Source organism: Megascapheus bottae, chromosome 22 (assembly GCF_031878675.1).
Source record: "Megascapheus bottae isolate mThoBot1 chromosome 22, mThoBot2.hap1, whole genome shotgun sequence".
Classification (NCBI taxonomy): Eukaryota; Metazoa; Chordata; class Mammalia; order Rodentia; family Geomyidae; genus Megascapheus; species Megascapheus bottae.
In genome coordinates this window covers 14,212,405-14,229,846 of record NC_143530.1, presented here as the reverse complement: position 1 = coordinate 14,229,846, position 17,442 = coordinate 14,212,405, and the positions used below count along the sequence as shown (strand labels likewise).

Genomic DNA, 17,442 nt, shown 5'->3' with positions numbered 1-17,442 from the left:
ACCTGGAAGTGTCTCCATCCTTCCCGCCTCCCTTCTCCCGATCGTCTTAAACACAGGCCTCCGGCCTACAGCTCTGGGGGGCACTTGGGGGGCGGGGGACAGGTCTGATGAGTGACCCCTCCCCCCAGGTCTCAGAGGGAGAAGCCTCTACATCTGTCCGCCGGGTACATTAATATTCACTTTCTAGATCCTTATTTGAAACTGTGACTTTTAAATTCAGATTCTGGCTGAGTAAAAATGTCCCCTATCAGGCTCTGTTCCACTCCCACCCCTCCCCTCTCCAAAGTTTATTATTTTTTTTTAAATTTACCTGGGTTCTTAAACTTTCAAGTATTCATGTATCTTTTTCTCAAAATGTACATCAAAAAAAAATTAAATCTGTGCTCCCAGCCCCACTCAAGATTTTTCTTTCAGGCCTAGGTCAAGGATAAGGGTTAAGGTAGGCCTCATCTTTGCTAGAGACATGAGAAGAAACAAGGAAATAGTTGAAAAATAGGAAGGAATGTCTCAAGTGGAGCTGGAGGGACCTGGCAAATATCTGCCCTGATTGCAGCCTTTATTTTTTTCCTTTTTCCTCAGCCCAAGAGTTCCATGGCCTCTGCATCCCGCCGCCAACGCCGAGAGCGTCGATTCCGTCGTTACTTGTCTGCAGGACGGCTGGTCCGGGCCCAGGCCCTCCTCCAGAGACACCCAGGCCTTGATGTGGATGCTGGCCAGCCCCCACCACTGCACCGGGCCTGTGCCCGCCATGATGCCCCTGCCTTGTGTCTGCTGCTTCGCCTTGGGGCTGACCCTGCCCACCAGGACCGTCATGGGGACACGGCCCTGCACGCGGCTGCCCGCCAGGGCCCTGATGGTGAGTCTACCAGTCAGAAAGACAGTCATGAGCAACTCATCAACTTGGAGGTGAAAACCTTATTATTGTGGAGAAATAAGCTAGGGGCCTAGGAAGATTGGGGATCAACTTGGTATGTGGCAAGCATTTGTGCCTTTACATTACTGAAATACCATCGTCTGAAAAGCCCAGTATGCTCAGGTGTGTGTGTGTGTGTGTGTGTGTGTGTGTGTGTGTGTTAGTTAGTCCTAGGGCTTGAACATAGGTCCTGGGTGCTGTCCCTGACCTTCTTTTGCTCAAGGCTAATGCTCTACCACTTGAGCCACAGTTCTATTTTTCAGCTTTTTTGGTAGTTTAGTAGAGCTAAGAGTTTTCCAGATGGGCCAAGAATATGGCCTAATGGTAGAGTGTTTGCCTAGCATGCACAAAGCCCTGGGTTTAATTTCTCGGTACAACATACACAGAAAAAGCCAGAAGTGGTGCTGTGGCTCAAGTGGTAGAGCACTAGCCTTGAGAAAGCTTAAGGACAGTGCCCAGGCCCTGAGTTCAATCCCCAGGACTGGCAAAAAAAAAAAAAAAAAGTATAGGAAAAAAAAAGTTTTACAGATTTTCCTGCCTGGGCTGGCTGGCTTCAAACACAACCCTCAGATCTGAGCTTCCTGAGCAGCTAGGATGATAGGTGTGAGCCACGAGCAGCCCATCTCAGACATTTCTTACGAAGAAACTCATTTAACCCTTACAATAACCCTTAGCACATACTTACACTGTCCCCTGTTTTCCTATAAGAGAAATGGAGCTGGGAGCCTAGCCTCGTGGTAGAGTGTTCACCTAGCATGCAGGAAGCCCTGGGCGAACCCAGGTGCCACATACACAGAAAAAGCCAAAAGTGGCATTGTGGCTCAAGTGGCAGAGCACTAGTCTTGAGCAGAAAGTGTCCAAGGGCAGTTCTCAGGCCCTGAGTTCAAGCCCCAGGACTGGCAAAAGATAAAGGGGGGTGGGCAGAGAACTAGGTATAGTTAGGTCATTTGTCAAAGTTATATAGCTGATCACTACTAAAACAGATTGCTACCAAGACAGTGGAATAAGGTAACCTTCACTCCAGAGAAGCACTGTCCTGTGTTAGATGATATAGAATTTCACAGTGTTTGTGCCTGCATGTCAAGTATTGGTAAACTTGGATAATCACCTAACATAGTACGTAATTCGAATATCTGATAGTAGATGCTGGCGATTATTGTTCTTATTAGCAACAGGCTCGTGCTGCCTTACACACAAATCTGAAATTGTAAAAGCCTTCTAGGAACTAGTTTTCTTCAGACGACCACCAAAAGCTAACCTCAACTAAAGGGAGGCTGTGATATGTTCTTAGTATTCAGAAATGTTCGTGTATTTCACCATTAGGGCCTCCAGATCTGCTTTGAGGCACACTGATCTCCAGTGTATGTACTTTTAGATTGGTTCTATCAGAACCCAAAAGCATCTGAGTTGTGAAAGAAACATGGAACCTGTTGATATTGCAGTGGAAGTGGAAGCAGCTCAGCAGAGGTGTAGTCCTTCTTCCAAAATCAAAGGTGAAGCCACCTTTCTCATTTAGCTCTTTCCTTCTAGAGTAAGACTATTAGAAAGAAAATCTTTAGGTTGGGATGAAAAACATTATCTCGGTGTGATTTGCTGTTTTCCTATCACCAGCATCCCATGTATAAGAATCTTCTCTTTCCCCAAAACTATACTGTGTGGTTTAAAAACTCCCTCTCTCTCTCCCTCTCCCCTCCCTCCTCTCTTTCCTCACTCTCCTCTCTCATACCAGACCTGAGGCTTGAACTCTGGTCCTAGGCACTGTCCCGGAGCTTCTTTTGCTCCAAGCATTCAAGATACAGTCTTATGAACTTTTCTGTCCAGGCTGACTTCAATCTCAGATCTTAGCCTCTTTTTTTTTTGTTTAGTTTGAACTCAAGGCCTAGGCACTGACCTTGGGTTTTTCAAGGCTAGCACTCTACCACTTGAGCCATAGCACCCCTTCTGGCTTTTTTCTGTGTATGTGGTGCCGAGGAATAGAACCCTGGGCATGCTAGGCAAGCACTCTACCACTAGGCCACGCTCCAGGCCCAGATCTCAACCGCTTGAGTGGACAGCATTATAGGTGTGAGCCACTGGTACCCAGCCAAAAATCCTCTTTTCTTTAACATAAGTGAGACTGACTATTGTATCTTGGTATATCTTGACTTGCTTCCTTCCTTCCTTCCTCCCCCCCCCCTCTTTTTTTCTTTGTCAGTCATGGGGGTTGAACTCTGGCTTGGGCAATGTCCCTGAGCTCTTCAGCTCAAGGCTAGCACTCTACCTCTTTGAGCCACAGCACCACTTCTGGTTTTCTTGTGATTAATTGGAAATAAGAGTCTCATGGACTTTCGTGTTTGAACTGTAATCCTCAGATGTCAGCCTCCTAAGTAGCTAGGAGAACAGGCAGGAGCCACCAGTGCCCAGCTTCAATTTTCTTTTTAACTTTAAAAGCAAAAGAAGTGTACTGAATACAAGAATCTTTCTGGCTGATCAGATCCCAGCTATATCACAAGCAGGCCATGAACCTGTACTTTGCATCTCCAAAACTGGTATTTTGACAAGTAAAGAAACCAAACATTTGCAGTAGTTTGATAGTCACAAAATGATAATGGTATTATTTTTATTTTTGTACTGCTCAAGTGAAGCCTTTTGAGTAGTGAAAATGTCCCTGACGATGTGGCAGGCACTTCCTTTATTGTACTGAATTCTAAGAAGCATGTAAGACTGACATCCCATTTATAGGAAAGTGGAGCTCAGAAGTGGCCTGAAGTCTCACAGCTGAGAGAGCGTAGTGTTCCGAAGAGGCCCCCTGGCTCAGTGCTTTTACTCTCGAACTCTTCAACTTCCCTCACGCTGTATTTCTTCCACGTGCCCTCCTAGCTCTGCCACCAGGTGGCTTTCTAACTCCTGGATGAGAAGGCCCATCTTGAGCTGCCAGCTGCTTTCAAGTCAAATGAAAATAGCTTTTTTGAATAGATTAAATGACCCAGAATCCTCTGCTAATAGTTTTCCCCACAATTCCCGTGTTAGGGCTGAGGAATGTAGCAGTGCATGCTGCTGTGGTGAGACTTGTTATCATTGAAGGGCTGTACCTTTTTTTTTTTTTTTCCCCTCCTTGGGGCTCGAACACATGGCCTAGGCATTGTCCTTGGGCTTTTTTTGCTCAAAGCTAGAGCTCTACCACTTGAGCCAAAGCTCTCCTTTTGGCTTTTAGGTAGTTAATTGAAGATAAGATTTTCATAGATTCCTGCCCAGACTGGCTTTGAACTGTGAGCCTCAGATCTCAGCCTCTTGAGACGATAGGATTACTGGCTGAGTTTCTGCCATTTTAGATTTTAGTGACTTTTTTTGGTGCTAGACCTGGGTCTTGAACTCAGGGCTTAGTACTGTTGCTGAGCTTCTTTGATTCAAGGCTAGCATTCCATCATTTGAGGCAGAGCACTTTTTCTGGCCTTTTCTGTACATGTAGTAGTAAGGAATTGAACCCAGGTCTTTGTGCATGCTTGGCAAGCACTCCACCACTAGTCCATGCTCCCGGCCCCTTTAGTTACTTTTTTAATCTCTCATCTCTTGGGAAAATGTTCTTAGCTAAATAATGCACCCTAGTACAACAATGACTGTTGTCTACGTACAACAAGAAATAATGAACATTGAGAAACAGGCTTATTTTCTCACAGACTTTGCAAAAAGAATGAGATCCTAGGGTTGGAGTAATGGCTCAGTTGTTAGAGTGCTAGCCAAAGAGCAAAAGCATCAGGTACCCAGTTCAGGTTCTTATCTCAGACCCCCCAAAAATAAGGAATAAAATCCCAAACCAGGGCTGGGAGTATGGCCTAGTGGTAGTGGGATTGGCTGGCATGCACAAAGCCCTGGGTTTGATTCCTTAGTATCCTATAAACAGAAAAAGCTCAAGTGGTAGAGCTCTAGCCTTGGGAAAGCTCAAGGACAGTGCTCAGCCCCTGAGTTCAAGCCCTAGGACTGGCAAAAAAATCACAAAGCAGCCTGGCTGGTTTGTGACAAGGTCTTACTGTATAGCCTGGGCCGGCATGGAATTCCTAATCCTCCTTTCTCAGCTTCCTTAACTGCTGGAATTACAAATATGTGCTGCCACACCCAGCTCTTTTACCACACTTCGGCTCTGTGCCAACACAGTGCCAGACATTTATTACCACTTTAATCTGCACAGCAGAAAGAAGAGGTGGCCTCGTTTTAAAATGACTGAGCATCCTTCCGGTGTAAGTTCCATTTGCCTTTCCAGCCCCAGCTTCTGCCACACTCCCGCCCACAGACTTGCCACTCTGGTTACGTGGCCCTGTTTTCAATGACAAGCCTGCTCGTCTCTCCCTATTGTCTCCCCTTCTTCCTTATTTCCAGTTTGCCAACCATTATTCTCCCTTCCAGCCTGGTGCAGGCCCACCTCCTCCTTAGAGCCCTCTCACCACCCTTGTCTCTCCACTTTTACCTTTCTTTTTTTCCCAGTCCTGGCTTGAACTCAGAGCTTGAATACTGTCCCTGGGCTTTCCTCAAGTCTAGCGCTCTACCACTTGAGCCACCTCTTTTGGCTTTTCTATATATATGGTACTGGAGAATCGATCCCAGGTCTTCATGCATGCTAGGCAAGCACTCTACCACTAGGCCAAACTCCTGGTACACTTTTACCTTTTAATTTTCTGAATTTCAATACTGTTCAATGCTGGCTCTAGTTGTTGGTTTTTTTGTTTTGTTTTGTTTTTATTTTTTTGCCCATCATGGGACTTGAACTCTGGGCCTGGGCATTGTCCCTGAGCTCTTCAGCTCAAGGTTAGTGCTCTACCACTTGAGCCACATCACCACTTCCTGTTTTCTGGTGGCTAATTGGAGATAAAAGTCTCATAGACTATAGCGCCTGGGCTGGCTTTGAACTGGGATCCTCAGATCTCAGCCTCCTGAGTAGCTAGGGTTACACCAGTACTCAGCTTTGTCTAAATTTTTGTGTGTGTGTTTGCCAATCCTGGGACTTCAACTCAAGGCCTGGGTACTGTCCTTGAGCTTTTCTGCTCAAGGTTGGCTCTCTACCACTTGAGCCACATTCTTTCTTCTGGCTTTTTGGTGGTTAACAGGAGATGAGAGTCTCACAGAGTTTCCTGCCCATGTTGGCTTTGAATTACAGTCTTCAGATTTCAGCCTTCTGGGTTACTAAGATCACAGGCATGAGCCACTAGTTCCTTTTTCAAAAAGGAAAGAGAAATTTAATTTAGTTATATCCTTTCTACATTAAAATATTAATTAAATAAAGTTGAAGAGAAAGCCCCAGAGACTAGAATTTCTATTTTTCTTCTGTGTGTGTGTGTGTGTGTGTGTGTGTGTGTGTGTGCGCGCGCGCGCGCGTGCGTGCTGGTCCTGGGGCTTAAACTCAGGGCTTGAGTGCTGACCCTGAGCTTTGTTTTTTCTCAAGGCTGCTGCTCTACCACTTAAGCCACACACAGATCTACTTCTGGCTTTTTAGTGTTCAATAGGAGTGAAGAGTCTCGTGGACTTTCCTACTTGGTGGGCTTTAAACCATGATCCTCAGATCTCAGTCTCCTGAGTAGCTGGGATTACAGGCGTGAACCACCGATACCCAGCCTTTGTTTTGCTGATGTATCTCTGTGGCCCTGGAGTTCCTGGGCTCAAGCAGTCCTGCCTCAGCTTCCAGGGACTACAGATAGCATGCCCAGCTTGGTCTTTTTTCTTTTTCCCAAACATTTAAAATCAGACAATTTTGTAGCCAATTTTTTTTCCACAAACAAATGTCATTGTAGATATTGTTTAATCTATACCATATTTTACTTACTGTTTTCTTCTAGTTTGGAAGGTTTATTTCTTCAAACTTATTAGTTAAAAATCCTGTATGCAAGCCTAAGCAATACCTTCCCCTCCCCCAATCCGTAATGAGCCCTGGTAGAATAAGCCTTTCAAAACCAGGCCTAGGTACTTTCTGGATAATACGGTTAGAGGACCACAGCAGCGATGCTAAGAAGTGGTTTGGGTGGAGCGGTGGATACTTTGGCTAGCAAAGCATGGGCACATTTTGTCTTTCTTCCTCCCTTGCAGTGACATATCAACCCTCCCCCTATCTGATGCCATCCTTCTGCCAGGTAAACAGTGCATTCATACCACCAAATACAGATTGAGAAAGTAGGTCCACAGGAAGGGAGGCTGCTGCTCTCAATTTCCTGTGTCCCCTGAAAGAGAAGGTTGGTGGTGGCCAGTGCGTGGGAGCCTAGCCAGCAGTGGAGTACCTGAAAGACAGGCAAGCTAGCAGCAAACTTCCCCTGAAGCCTATGCTGTGAGGACAGGGTTCAGGAAGCAGGGTACCCAAGAATGTCATCCCTCTTCTATTCTTGCCAGATCCTGGGAGAGACCCTCCATCGCAGCCCCTTCTGAGTCAGTAGTCCTTTGAGAAGAGCCTGCTATGGGCTATAGGAATGTGGCTTAGTGGTAGAGTGCTTGCCTAGCATGCACAAAGCTCTAGGTTTATTTTCTCAGTACCACATAAACAGAAAAAGCTGGAAGTGGTGCTGTGACTCAAGTGGTAGAGTACTAGCCTTGAGCAAAAGAAGCTTAGAGATAGTGCCCAGACCTTGAGGACTGCCCCCCTCCCCAAAAAAAGAGCCTTCTGTGCGGCTGGCAACATGTGTGTGGCTCACATGCTTTCTCTGCCTCTCTTCCCATCATTCCTTAGGTTAGGTTTGCTAAGGAATTCCCCTGGAAGCAATTACTTTACTCAGTTTATTGAAAAGTGTTATTAAGTATATGTTTATATTTATAGTGGTACAGAGTAAGAGTCTTCTGGTATTTTTCCAGTCTGATGTATAGTTTGGGGTGAGAAACAAAATAAGGGATATATAGCCGGGCACAGTGGCTCATGCCTGTAATCCTGGGTACTCAGCAGGCTGAGATCTGAGGATTGCAGTTCAAAGCTAGCCTAGGCACTAAAGAACATGAAATTCTTTTTTCTTTTCTTTTTTTTTTTTTTTTTTGCCAGTCCTGGGCTTGAGCTCAGGGCCTGAACACTGTCCTTGGACTTTCTCAAGGCTAGAGCTCTACCACTTGAGCCTCAGCACCACTTCCGGCTTTTTTCTATGTATGTGGTACCGAGGAATCGAACCTGGGTCTTCGTGCATGCTAGGCAAGCACTCTACTACTAGGCCAAACTCCTGGCCCCAGAACATGAAATTCTTGCCTCCAATTAACCACCAGAAAACTGAAGATGGGGCTGTGGCTCAAGGGGTAGGGCAGTATCCTTGAGCTGAAGAGCTTAGGGATGACGCCCAGGCCCAAACTTCAAGTCCCACTACCGACAATAAAAAGGAAAAAAAGAGGGGTGGGAATATGTAGTGTTATATTTTCAAGCCAAAAATGGAATACATAATCTAAGAGTTCTGACATTGTCCTAGATGGCTAGAAATCAGGGTCATAAAATATCATTTGACATAGTAGAACTCTGCATATACTTAAAAGTATTTGGGGGCAAGGAGCATGGCCTAGTGGTAGAGTGCTTATCTAGCACACACAAAACCCTGGGAGTGGTGCTGTGGCTCAAATGGTAGAGCACTAGCCTTGAGAAAGCCCAAGGACAATGCCCAGGCCCTGGATTCAATCCCCAGAACTGGCAAAAAAAAAATTGGGGATTAGGTTGTTATTATTATTACTTTGGCCAGTTCTGAGGCTTGAACTCTGGGCCTGGCACTGTCCCTGTGCTTCTTTGTGCTCAAGGCTAGTACTCTACTACTTGAGCCATGGAGCCACTTCTGGCTTTTTCTGATTAATTTTATTGGAGATGAGAGTCTCACAGACTTTCCTGCCTAGGTAGGCCCTCAGATCTCAGCCTCCTGAATAGCTAAGATCACAGGCATGAGCCACGGGGGCCCGGCTAGGCATTCTGAGTCTTCTCAACTAGATGAGAGTACTTTAAACACCACACTTATTTATTTATTTATTTATTTAGCCAGTCCTGGGGCTTGAACTCAGGGTATTGCCCTTGGAAATTTTTACTCAAGGCTACCACTCTGCCACTTGAGCTACAGCACTACTTCTGGCCTTTTCTGTGTATGTGCCACCGAGGAATTGAACCCAGGGCTTCATGCATGCTAGCTCTACCACTAGGCTAAGCTCCTAGCCCCCAAACACCACACTTATTATTCATGTAAAGTATCAGCAAATATTTGTCAAGAATGGTTATTTCCTAATATCCAGGAAATATCCATGTAAATCGCTAAGACCAAGACTATCTGTGCACTGGTGGCTCACACCTGTAGTCCTAGCTACTCAAGAGGTTGAAATCTGAGGATTGTGGTTTGAAGTCACCCTGGGCAGGAAAGTCTATATGCAATTCTTATCTCTAATTATCCACCAAGAAGAAGGCAGAAGTAGAGCTGTTACTCAAGTGGTAGAATGCGAACCGTGAGCACCAGTGGTCAGGGACAGTGCCTAAGCCCAGAGATCAAGCTCCAGGACCAGAAAAAAAAAAAAAGATCAAGACGCTGGGCGTGGTAGCTCATGCCTGTAATCCTAGCTATTCAGGAAGCTGAGATCTGAGGATCTCAGTTCAAAGCCAGCTTTGGCACTAAAGTCCATGAGACTCTTATCTCCAGTTAACTGTCATAAAGCCAGAAGTGGCGCTGTGGCTCAAGGGGTAGGGCAGTAGTCTTGAGCTGAAGAGCTAGGGACAGTGCCCAGGCCCAGGGTTCAAGGCCTAGGACTGACAAAAAAATGAAATAAAACGAAACAAACAAACAAGACTAGTCACCTAAGTCCAAGTCCAAGGCGCTAATAAGACTATTGGCTAAGGGAAAAAATAACATGCAGAACTCAGCTGTCTTGCTAAGGCTGACTTCTGCTCACTGCTCTTGAATCCATAGCTTACACAGACTTTTTCCTGCCACTGCTGAGTCGCTGTCCCTCTGCCATGGGGATAAAGAATAAGGATGGGGAGACCCCTGGGCAGATTCTAGGCTGGGGACCCCCCTGGGATTCTGCTGAAGAGGAGGACGACGATGAAACTTCCAAGGAGCAGGAATGGAGGCAGAAGCTGCAGAGCGAGCTGGAGGATGAGTGGCAAGAGGTCATTGGGAGATTTGAAGGTGAGATTTGAAAGTATGTGGTCCACAGCTGCCCTTTCTTGCACCCACAAGGGGCTTTTTCTATGCCCCTCCTCTGGACTTCCCTAGCTCTCATGGTATATCCCCTTCTCACAGCCTCTCTCCAGTGATCCCATCCCACTTCCCAAACAGATGACACTTCTCGGGAGACCCAGGAACCTGAGTCCTTCTCAGCATGGTCAGATCGCCTGGCCCGGGAGCATGCCCAGAAGCGCCAGCAGCAGCAGCGGGAAGCAGAAAGATCTTGCCGAATACTGCGAGCTGAGAGTTCCAGTCACAGCTGGCGACAGCAAGAGGAGGAGCAGCGGCTCTTCCGAGAGCGAGCCAGAGCCAAGGAGGAAGAACTTCGTGAGAGCCGAGCCAGAAGGCTCCACGAGGCTCGAGGGGACCAAGGACGGGAGCCAGCCAGGGCCGGGCCAAGGGCAGAACACCCTAGAGGAGCAGGGAGAGGCAGTCTCTGGCGCTTCAGTGATGTGCCCTGGCCCTGCCCTGGGGGAGGAGACCCAGAGGCCATGGCTGCAGCCCTGGTTGCCAGGGGCCCTCCCTTGGAGGAACAGGGGGCTCTGAGGAGATACTTGAGGGTTCAGCAGATCCGCTGGCATCCTGATCGTTTCTTGCAGCGATTCCGAAGCCAGATTGAGACCTGGGAGTTGGGCCGGGTGATGGGTGCAGTGACAGCCCTTTCTCAGGCCCTAAATCGCCATGCCGAGGCTCTCAAGTGACCACAGGGAAAGAATAAGAAACTGTGGGGATGTAGCCTTAGGGACAATCAGAAGGAGGAAGGGCAAGGTCAGGGATGGGGCTGGACAGGGAAGGGGGGTGGGGCCCGTGGGCTTCTCCCACTACTCTTGACTCTGCCATTTCCTAATAAGACCTGGTTCCACATCTCTCTCACTCCCAGTCTCCTCTGCCTTTTTCCATTGCTATGTTTTTCATCACCCATGACATCTTTCCCGCCCGCCAGCCGAAACCCACAGCTCCTACACACCTGCAACGCGCACATACCATTGTGTGCCCTAAGCAGAAGCCCCAGAAGCCTCCTGCTTGCCCACCCTCAGAAGGAGCGGTTTGCTCTCAGGCCTCCCTCTAGCCCCTGTGCTGGGGTCCTGTGCACACTCGTCTGCGGCTGGGAGAAACAGATGTGAACAGAGGCAAAAAAGGAACAAAACCAGTTTCCTCCCCCACCGAGCTCCCCAAGCAGAACCACATCCTCCTCCCCCTGAGCACCCCGTCCTCCAGCACGGGGCTTTTCCTTTGCTGAGTCACTGAATGAGCCAATTTGGGGGCCGCAGGTTAGGGGACCCCGAGGAGCTGGGGGAGGATAGGGAATGGAAGAAGGGATGGGGGAAGAGCCCTGTGGAAGAGGGAAGTTTGATTGCTAAAATTAGAAGCAAAGGAAGGAGGCGGAAAGGGCCAAATTATGTAACCTGGGCTGTCTGTTCTTGGGCAACCAGAGATCCACACCCAAGAGCAGCCAAGCCGGCCACCAGCTAGCTTTCCCTCCAGCTCTCCAGTCCCATCTCCTCTGGGGCTCCAATCCCTCTCTCATCTAGGCTCTACTGCACCCCTGAGCTTCATTTCTTGGGTCTTGGCCTTTTACATAAGCATCTTTTCTGAGAGCGGGTGGTTGAGGTCCTGAAGGATGGTGGGAAATGACCTGGGGGCTCCCATGAAGGAAGAGAGGGTGTTCCAATCTCTGCTCCCCCTCCAGTCCTCTGGAAATGGGTAGGCCAGACCCCACTGCCATCAGCCAGAATACAACTTGGAACTCAGCAAAAGAATGACCATGAGTAAAAGGAGAGTAGCGTGTTTGTGTATGTGCTAGTGTGCGCGTGTACAGCAGGATCTTTCCAACCAGAAACCTGACTGTCAAATCGTAAGCCCAGGCCTACACAGGAGGTCCCCGAAGAAGTGGAAGGGGGCAGAGGACAAGAGGGGAAAGCTGCTGGGAACAGAAGCTAAGAAGGAGAGCTGGGAGAAGAAGAGAGCCTGAAGTTCCGAAAAGGCCTGGGGCCTCTAAGGACTAGACAGATGTTCAGGGGCACAAGGGGGTAGCACCGATGAGAAAGATCCTGTGAGAGGAAGCTGCTGTGATTCAGAGAAGAGACTTACAGCTCTGAGAGACCCAGGCGTCCGGTTCCTCTCACAGGCCGGAGATTTCGGAAGTGGCATGCAAAGAGCCCGGGTTTGGACCTGGGGTTAGGATCCCTGCACTGGTGGGGGTTGAGTGATAAGCCACAGAAAACACATTTACACCTCTCAGTTTTCTCCGTAGTCTCAAAAGCACATCATTTCCCCTACTGCAAGTGTTACATAAAACCAACGTAACATAAGTCTTAGTACTGGGTCCCTAGAACTCCCTCTTGATCATCTCTCCCTGGTGTCTGGCCCCCAGCCCTCCCGGGGGTTCCCCCGAGATAAAGACTGTTCACTTTCTCTGACCACATGGTTTCCGCTTCTCTGTCTCTTGTTTCCTAGGCTGATAAAAATACTGAGCCCTAGAGGCCCTGGCTTCCTCTGACCCCTGATGCCAGGTAGCAGGCATCCTGTCCACCATAGTGGGGGGAGGAAGGAGCTCAGGGACCCCCAAGGGGTGACTCAGTTCCTCCCGTAGAACTTGGGAGACATGGTAGTGTAACTGTTCGCTCAGGTTGGAACTAGTAGTTGGGTCTCAGTGGATGATGCTTTGAGAGTCAGAGTTGGAAAAGAAATGTGAGATTTGAAGAGAGACGATTGAGATTGTGTGGGGTGACAGGTTTGTGTTAAATTAGGAAAGTGACCGAGGAGGGATTCCATTCGCTTCAGGCAAGGTCAACTGGGCATTATGTAGCTCAAATATAAATTCAAGCTTCAAATTTATAATCCAGTAGGGGGCATAGCCATAACTTAATTGACTAGAGGCATGCTGAGGAAACTTTAGGGCGTATTGGATGGGGATGGGGAAAGAGAGAGAGCATTTTAATGGTGGAATGGACAGAAGGGTTTGATAGATCAGTGTCATGAGAGAACTTGGTAGGTGCATGAATATCCTGTGGAAGGGAAGCACGTGACCAGGAATGGCCATGAACTGCTAAGGTTAGGAACTCAGGCTTTATCCTGTGGCACTGACCTCAGGGATAGCTTCAAAGAGAGAGACTGCTGCAGAATGCTCCAGACAAGAAGGGAAAAGAAAAACCTCTGCATAGCCATGATGCATTAACCAGCCCTTTTCTTGCCATCAGTAGCCCTATTGTTAGTGGCTAAAACACGATACCCCAAAGTATGGTGCATAGTTGAATTGAGTGCTTTTAACTGAAATTACTGGCAATGCCTCAGAAACAAGTTTCTCTTTGCCCTTCTCCTGCCCTCCTGTCTCTCACTTGTCTTAGTCTACCTAAAATGAATTATCAGAGCCAGGAATCTTCCTCAAGATGGGTCATCAAAGCTAGAACCCTTCTTCACAAAGTCAGCCACAAAGCCTAGAAATATTCTTATCTTTATCTTACCTTCTTTCTCTGACGATGCATCATAGACCCGCATGCCCAGCAGACTTTTAACAGACAAGCTTGACTGAGTTTTTCCCATCCAGTCTCTGACTACTAGGCAAACCCGTTCTGGCCAATCACATTTCCACATGGCTGTTGTTTCCTCACCAGCTCTAAGCCTGAAATGGGGCCATCTTCCTTGGGTCTCTGGGTCTTCATTTCTGGAGGCTCTAGTGTCATCTAAAGTTTGGATTAAATAAATTTGTTATGTTTTTCTCTTTTTGTTACAGGAGTATGGGCTAGGACCCTTATGAAGGGCAAAGAATCAGTTTTCTGTCCTTTTACTGTCAACATCTCTCCATAATGGATTTGGATCCCATTACACAGATGAGAAAATGGGAGTTTATAAACATACAGCAGCCTCTACTCAGAAAGGCTATGGAGAATAATCTAGTCTACCACAAACTGCTAGGTGTTTCACTTTTGCATTGTTAAGTTTATGAAAAATAAATTCCTTATATTGTTTTTTTAAATACTGCAGCCTGTTGTACATCACACATCTAGAAGAAAGTGGTAAAATGAACATTAAACTCTTCGGATTCCAAAACTCATGTATTTTCTACTTGAGTCCTATTAACTCCAGTGGCAGTGAAGAAGGGAAAAGAATGGCACAGACTTTGAAGGAACATCACCAAAAAAACCAAGTGATTAGTAGAGACACCAGGAAAGGAAGAGCCTTAGATGGCTCTGAGCATGTATGAGCCTACAAGGTTGGAAAAATAATGGTGGTCTAAGCCAAGAAGGAGCATGGGAAGAGAAAATAAAAGGAGTTTGAACAATGCTTGTTTTTAAATTAAGCATCTATTAGCAGAGCACTGTTAACATGAAAAGATATAAGCAAGACCACTGTCATAAAACTTGCCATCTAGTGAGAAAATATGCATAATAATTTCAAGTACCTGCCCAGAATAATAAAGTGCTCAAAGAAAACTTGCTCTCACACTCAGTAGAAAATGCTGGCAAGCAGGTTGAGAGTTTAAGATTTGGGCTTGCAGGATAGATTTGAGCAGCATTTCCTACCCAGTAGAGGGTCCTTAGGAGAGAGAGTGGAGTGACCAGAAGAGTCTTGAAAGAGAGTGGAGAATATTCAGAAAAATAAGGCAAAGTGGGGGTGGGGGGGTGAGGGGGGTTCAAGCAGAGCCTGAGATATCTCTATCAGGTTTCAAAGGGGTCTAATAAGTAAGAGTTGGAAACCAGATGCCAATAACTCACACCTATAATCCTAGCTACTCAAGTTGCTAGAATCTGAGGATCACAGTTCAAAGCCAGCCCAGGCAGAAAAGTCCATGAGATTCTTATTTCCAATTAACCTTCAGAAAACCAGAAGTGGCACGTGTGGCTCAGAGTGGTAGAGTGCTAGCCTTGAGTGAGAAAGCTCAGGGACAGCGCCCAGGCTCTGAGTCCAAACCCCACAACCAAAAAAACAAAACAAAAGTAACAGTTGGAAAGAGTTGGAGTTCAGAAACTAGATGATTACAAATTTTGAGAGGACAGTTTCCATTTAATAGGGAAGAAATCGCTACACAGGTTGAAAAATGAGTAGGAGGTGATACAAGAGTCAGCAGGTACAAAGTCAGAAGGTGAAGGAAGAAGCAGACAGTACAAAGTCAGGATGGTGGAGGAAGAAGCAGACAAATAATCTTCTCTTAGTTCTACCCACAAATTTGACAAATGAGGAAAATTTTACCATTTCCACCACCAAAAAGTACTTAGTCAGGGCCGGGTGTATAGCCCAGTGATAGAGTGCTCACCTAGCATGCATGAAGCCCTGGGTTTGATTCCTTGGTTCCAAATACACAGAAAAAGCCAGAAGTGGCCCTGTGGCTCAAGTGGCAGAACACTAGCCTCGAGCAAAAGTGTCGAAGGACAGTGCCCAGGCCTTGAGTTCAAGCCCCAGGACTGGCAAAAAAAAAAAAAAAGTACTTTGTCAACTGGTCTAGTAACATCACAAAGAAAGCAAAAGTGAGAGACAGAAGGAACATTTAAGGGAGAAAAAGTACAATAAATTATTTTAAGAAATAAAACAGTGCAAAATAGAGAAGGGGCATGAAGAGAGAGACACAATATATAGGGAAGAGAAGGGAAATGAGTTAAGTGTAGATTAAAGGATCATCCTTGGAATGGCTGACAGAAAAAAGGAAAGAAAGAGGCCTCTTATGATGATTTAATTCTTTTTTCTTTTTTTTTTTTTTTGCCAGTCCTGGGCTTGAGCTCAGGGCCTGAGCACTGTCCTTGGACTTTCTCAAGGCTAGAGCTCTACCACTTGAGCCTCAGCACCACTTCCGGCTTTTTCTATATATGTGGTACCAAGGAATCGAACCTGGGTCTTCGTGCATGCTAGACAAGCACTTTAACCACTGGGCCAAACTCCCGGCCCTTCTTTTTTCTTTTTTCTTTTTTAATTTTTTTTGGTGGGTCATGGGGCTTGAACTCTGTGTCTGGACTGTCCCTGATCTCTTCAGCTCAAGGCTACTGCCTACCCTAGAGCCAAGCCCCACTTCTCATCTTCTAGAAATTAATTGGAGATAAGAGTCTCAGGTCCTTTTGTGCCTGGGCTGGCTTTGAACCTTGATCCTCAAATCTCAGCTCCTGAGTAGCTAGGATTACAGGCGTGAGCCATCGTGCATGTGCACGGCTTCTCTTGTAATGCGTGGCAGTCCAAGAGACAGCTCCAAGAATGAGACTATAGGGTTTACTCATCAGTTTCTCCTGGTAGAACATCAGGTAGGCAAGTGATTGTAAACACAAACGGGGGTATAGCCAAATAATTAGTCCTGTTGAACAAAACTGATAAGAGGGCTGGGAATATGGCTCGGTGGTGGAGTGCTTGCCTAATATGTATGCATGAAGCCTTGGGTTTGATTCCTCAGTACCACATAAATAGAAAAAGCCTGAAATGTCACTGGGCCTCAAGTGGTAGAGTGCTAGCCTTGAGCAAAAGAAGCTCAGGAACTGAGCCCAGGCCCCAAGTTCAAGACCCAAGACTCAAAAAAAAAAAAATACTGATAAGAAAGAAAAGAAACAGGAAGTGTGAATGGGAGTGGAGATTAGAAAAGTGAGAGAAGAGGGAAAATTCAGAGTTCAAGCTCTTGAAGAGCAGTCCTTGGAAATGATACTGAGATAGGAGACTCAATGGTTCTTGAGGTGGCCGAAGTGGAGCAGAGAAAGAGGCAATAATGTAGTCAGAGTTGAGGGAAAAGAACCGAGAGTCCAGAAGGTGAGATGCATCAGATCTGTGGTCTTGAAGTCACTAAAGATGGTGATAGGGCACAAGAGATAAAGAAAATCTGGGCTAGATGTACAAGTAATTGAGATCACAGGACAGATGTCGATGGAGAAGATTGAAGACAGTAATAGTGGCAAATGCAAAGACATTCAAGAGGGGATAAGGAAACCAGCAGGCACAGTGGAGAGAACAAAACAGAACATATATCTGATTGCCCCTGTCTCTTCTTTACCTGCCCGTCCCTCTCTCCCTCCCCCCTTCTCTCTTTTGGTCACACACACATCCTTGAAATGTTTCTGGTGGTTGAATACAATCAAGATGCTTAGCCTCCTCCAGTGGCCCCACAGATATCTGCTTCCTACCCTCTCTCCCACCTTGTCTCTCAGTCCCTTTATCTGTTGCAGCCACACTAACTTTTCTATTCCTTAACACTTGGGCATTCCTTCCTCCTCCACCTTTGCTGTAGCTTTTCCCACTTTTACCTGGCCTCTCTGTCAGTTGGTTCTCAGCTTCAACATCAACTTACCCTTCCAGAGAGGACTTCTACTGACTGACATATCTAAAAGTAACCTACCTTCCTCTAGCTTCCAGATCATCTTATTTTCTCACAACAAATACTTACGGATTTCATCTTCAGTTTATTTTTATATTTTTGTCAGTGCCAGGAAAAATCTCAGG

General features: G+C 46.6%; 1 protein-coding gene across 1 annotated transcript; it reads left to right on the top strand.

The window, feature by feature from the left end:
• The first annotated feature begins 57 nt into the window (after positions 1–57).
• On the top strand, positions 58–10,908 carry Nfkbil1 (NFKB inhibitor like 1). The gene is made up of 4 exons (XM_090356072.1): positions 58–164; positions 580–856; positions 9,775–9,996; positions 10,147–10,908. The coding sequence occupies exons 1-4, from the start codon at positions 108–110 to the stop codon at positions 10,734–10,736; spliced, it is 1,146 nt and encodes a 381-aa protein (XP_090212198.1). The 5' UTR covers positions 58–107; the 3' UTR covers positions 10,737–10,908.
• Positions 10,909–17,442: the final 6,534 nt, after the last annotated feature.

What these genes read in the sequence shown, in the direction of transcription:
- Nfkbil1 (XM_090356072.1), top strand. Translation starts at nt 108, where the DNA reads ATGAGTGACCCCTCCCCCCAGGTCTCAGAGGGAGAAGCCTCTACATCT. An exon ending in CCTCTACATCTGTCCGCCGG is followed by an intron (nt 165 to 579) that starts GTACATTAATAT and finishes CTTTTTCCTCAG; the next exon opens with CCCAAGAGTTCCATGGCCTC. An exon ending in TGCCCGCCAGGGCCCTGATG is followed by an intron (nt 857 to 9,774) that starts GTGAGTCTACCA and finishes TTGAATCCATAG; the next exon opens with CTTACACAGACTTTTTCCTG.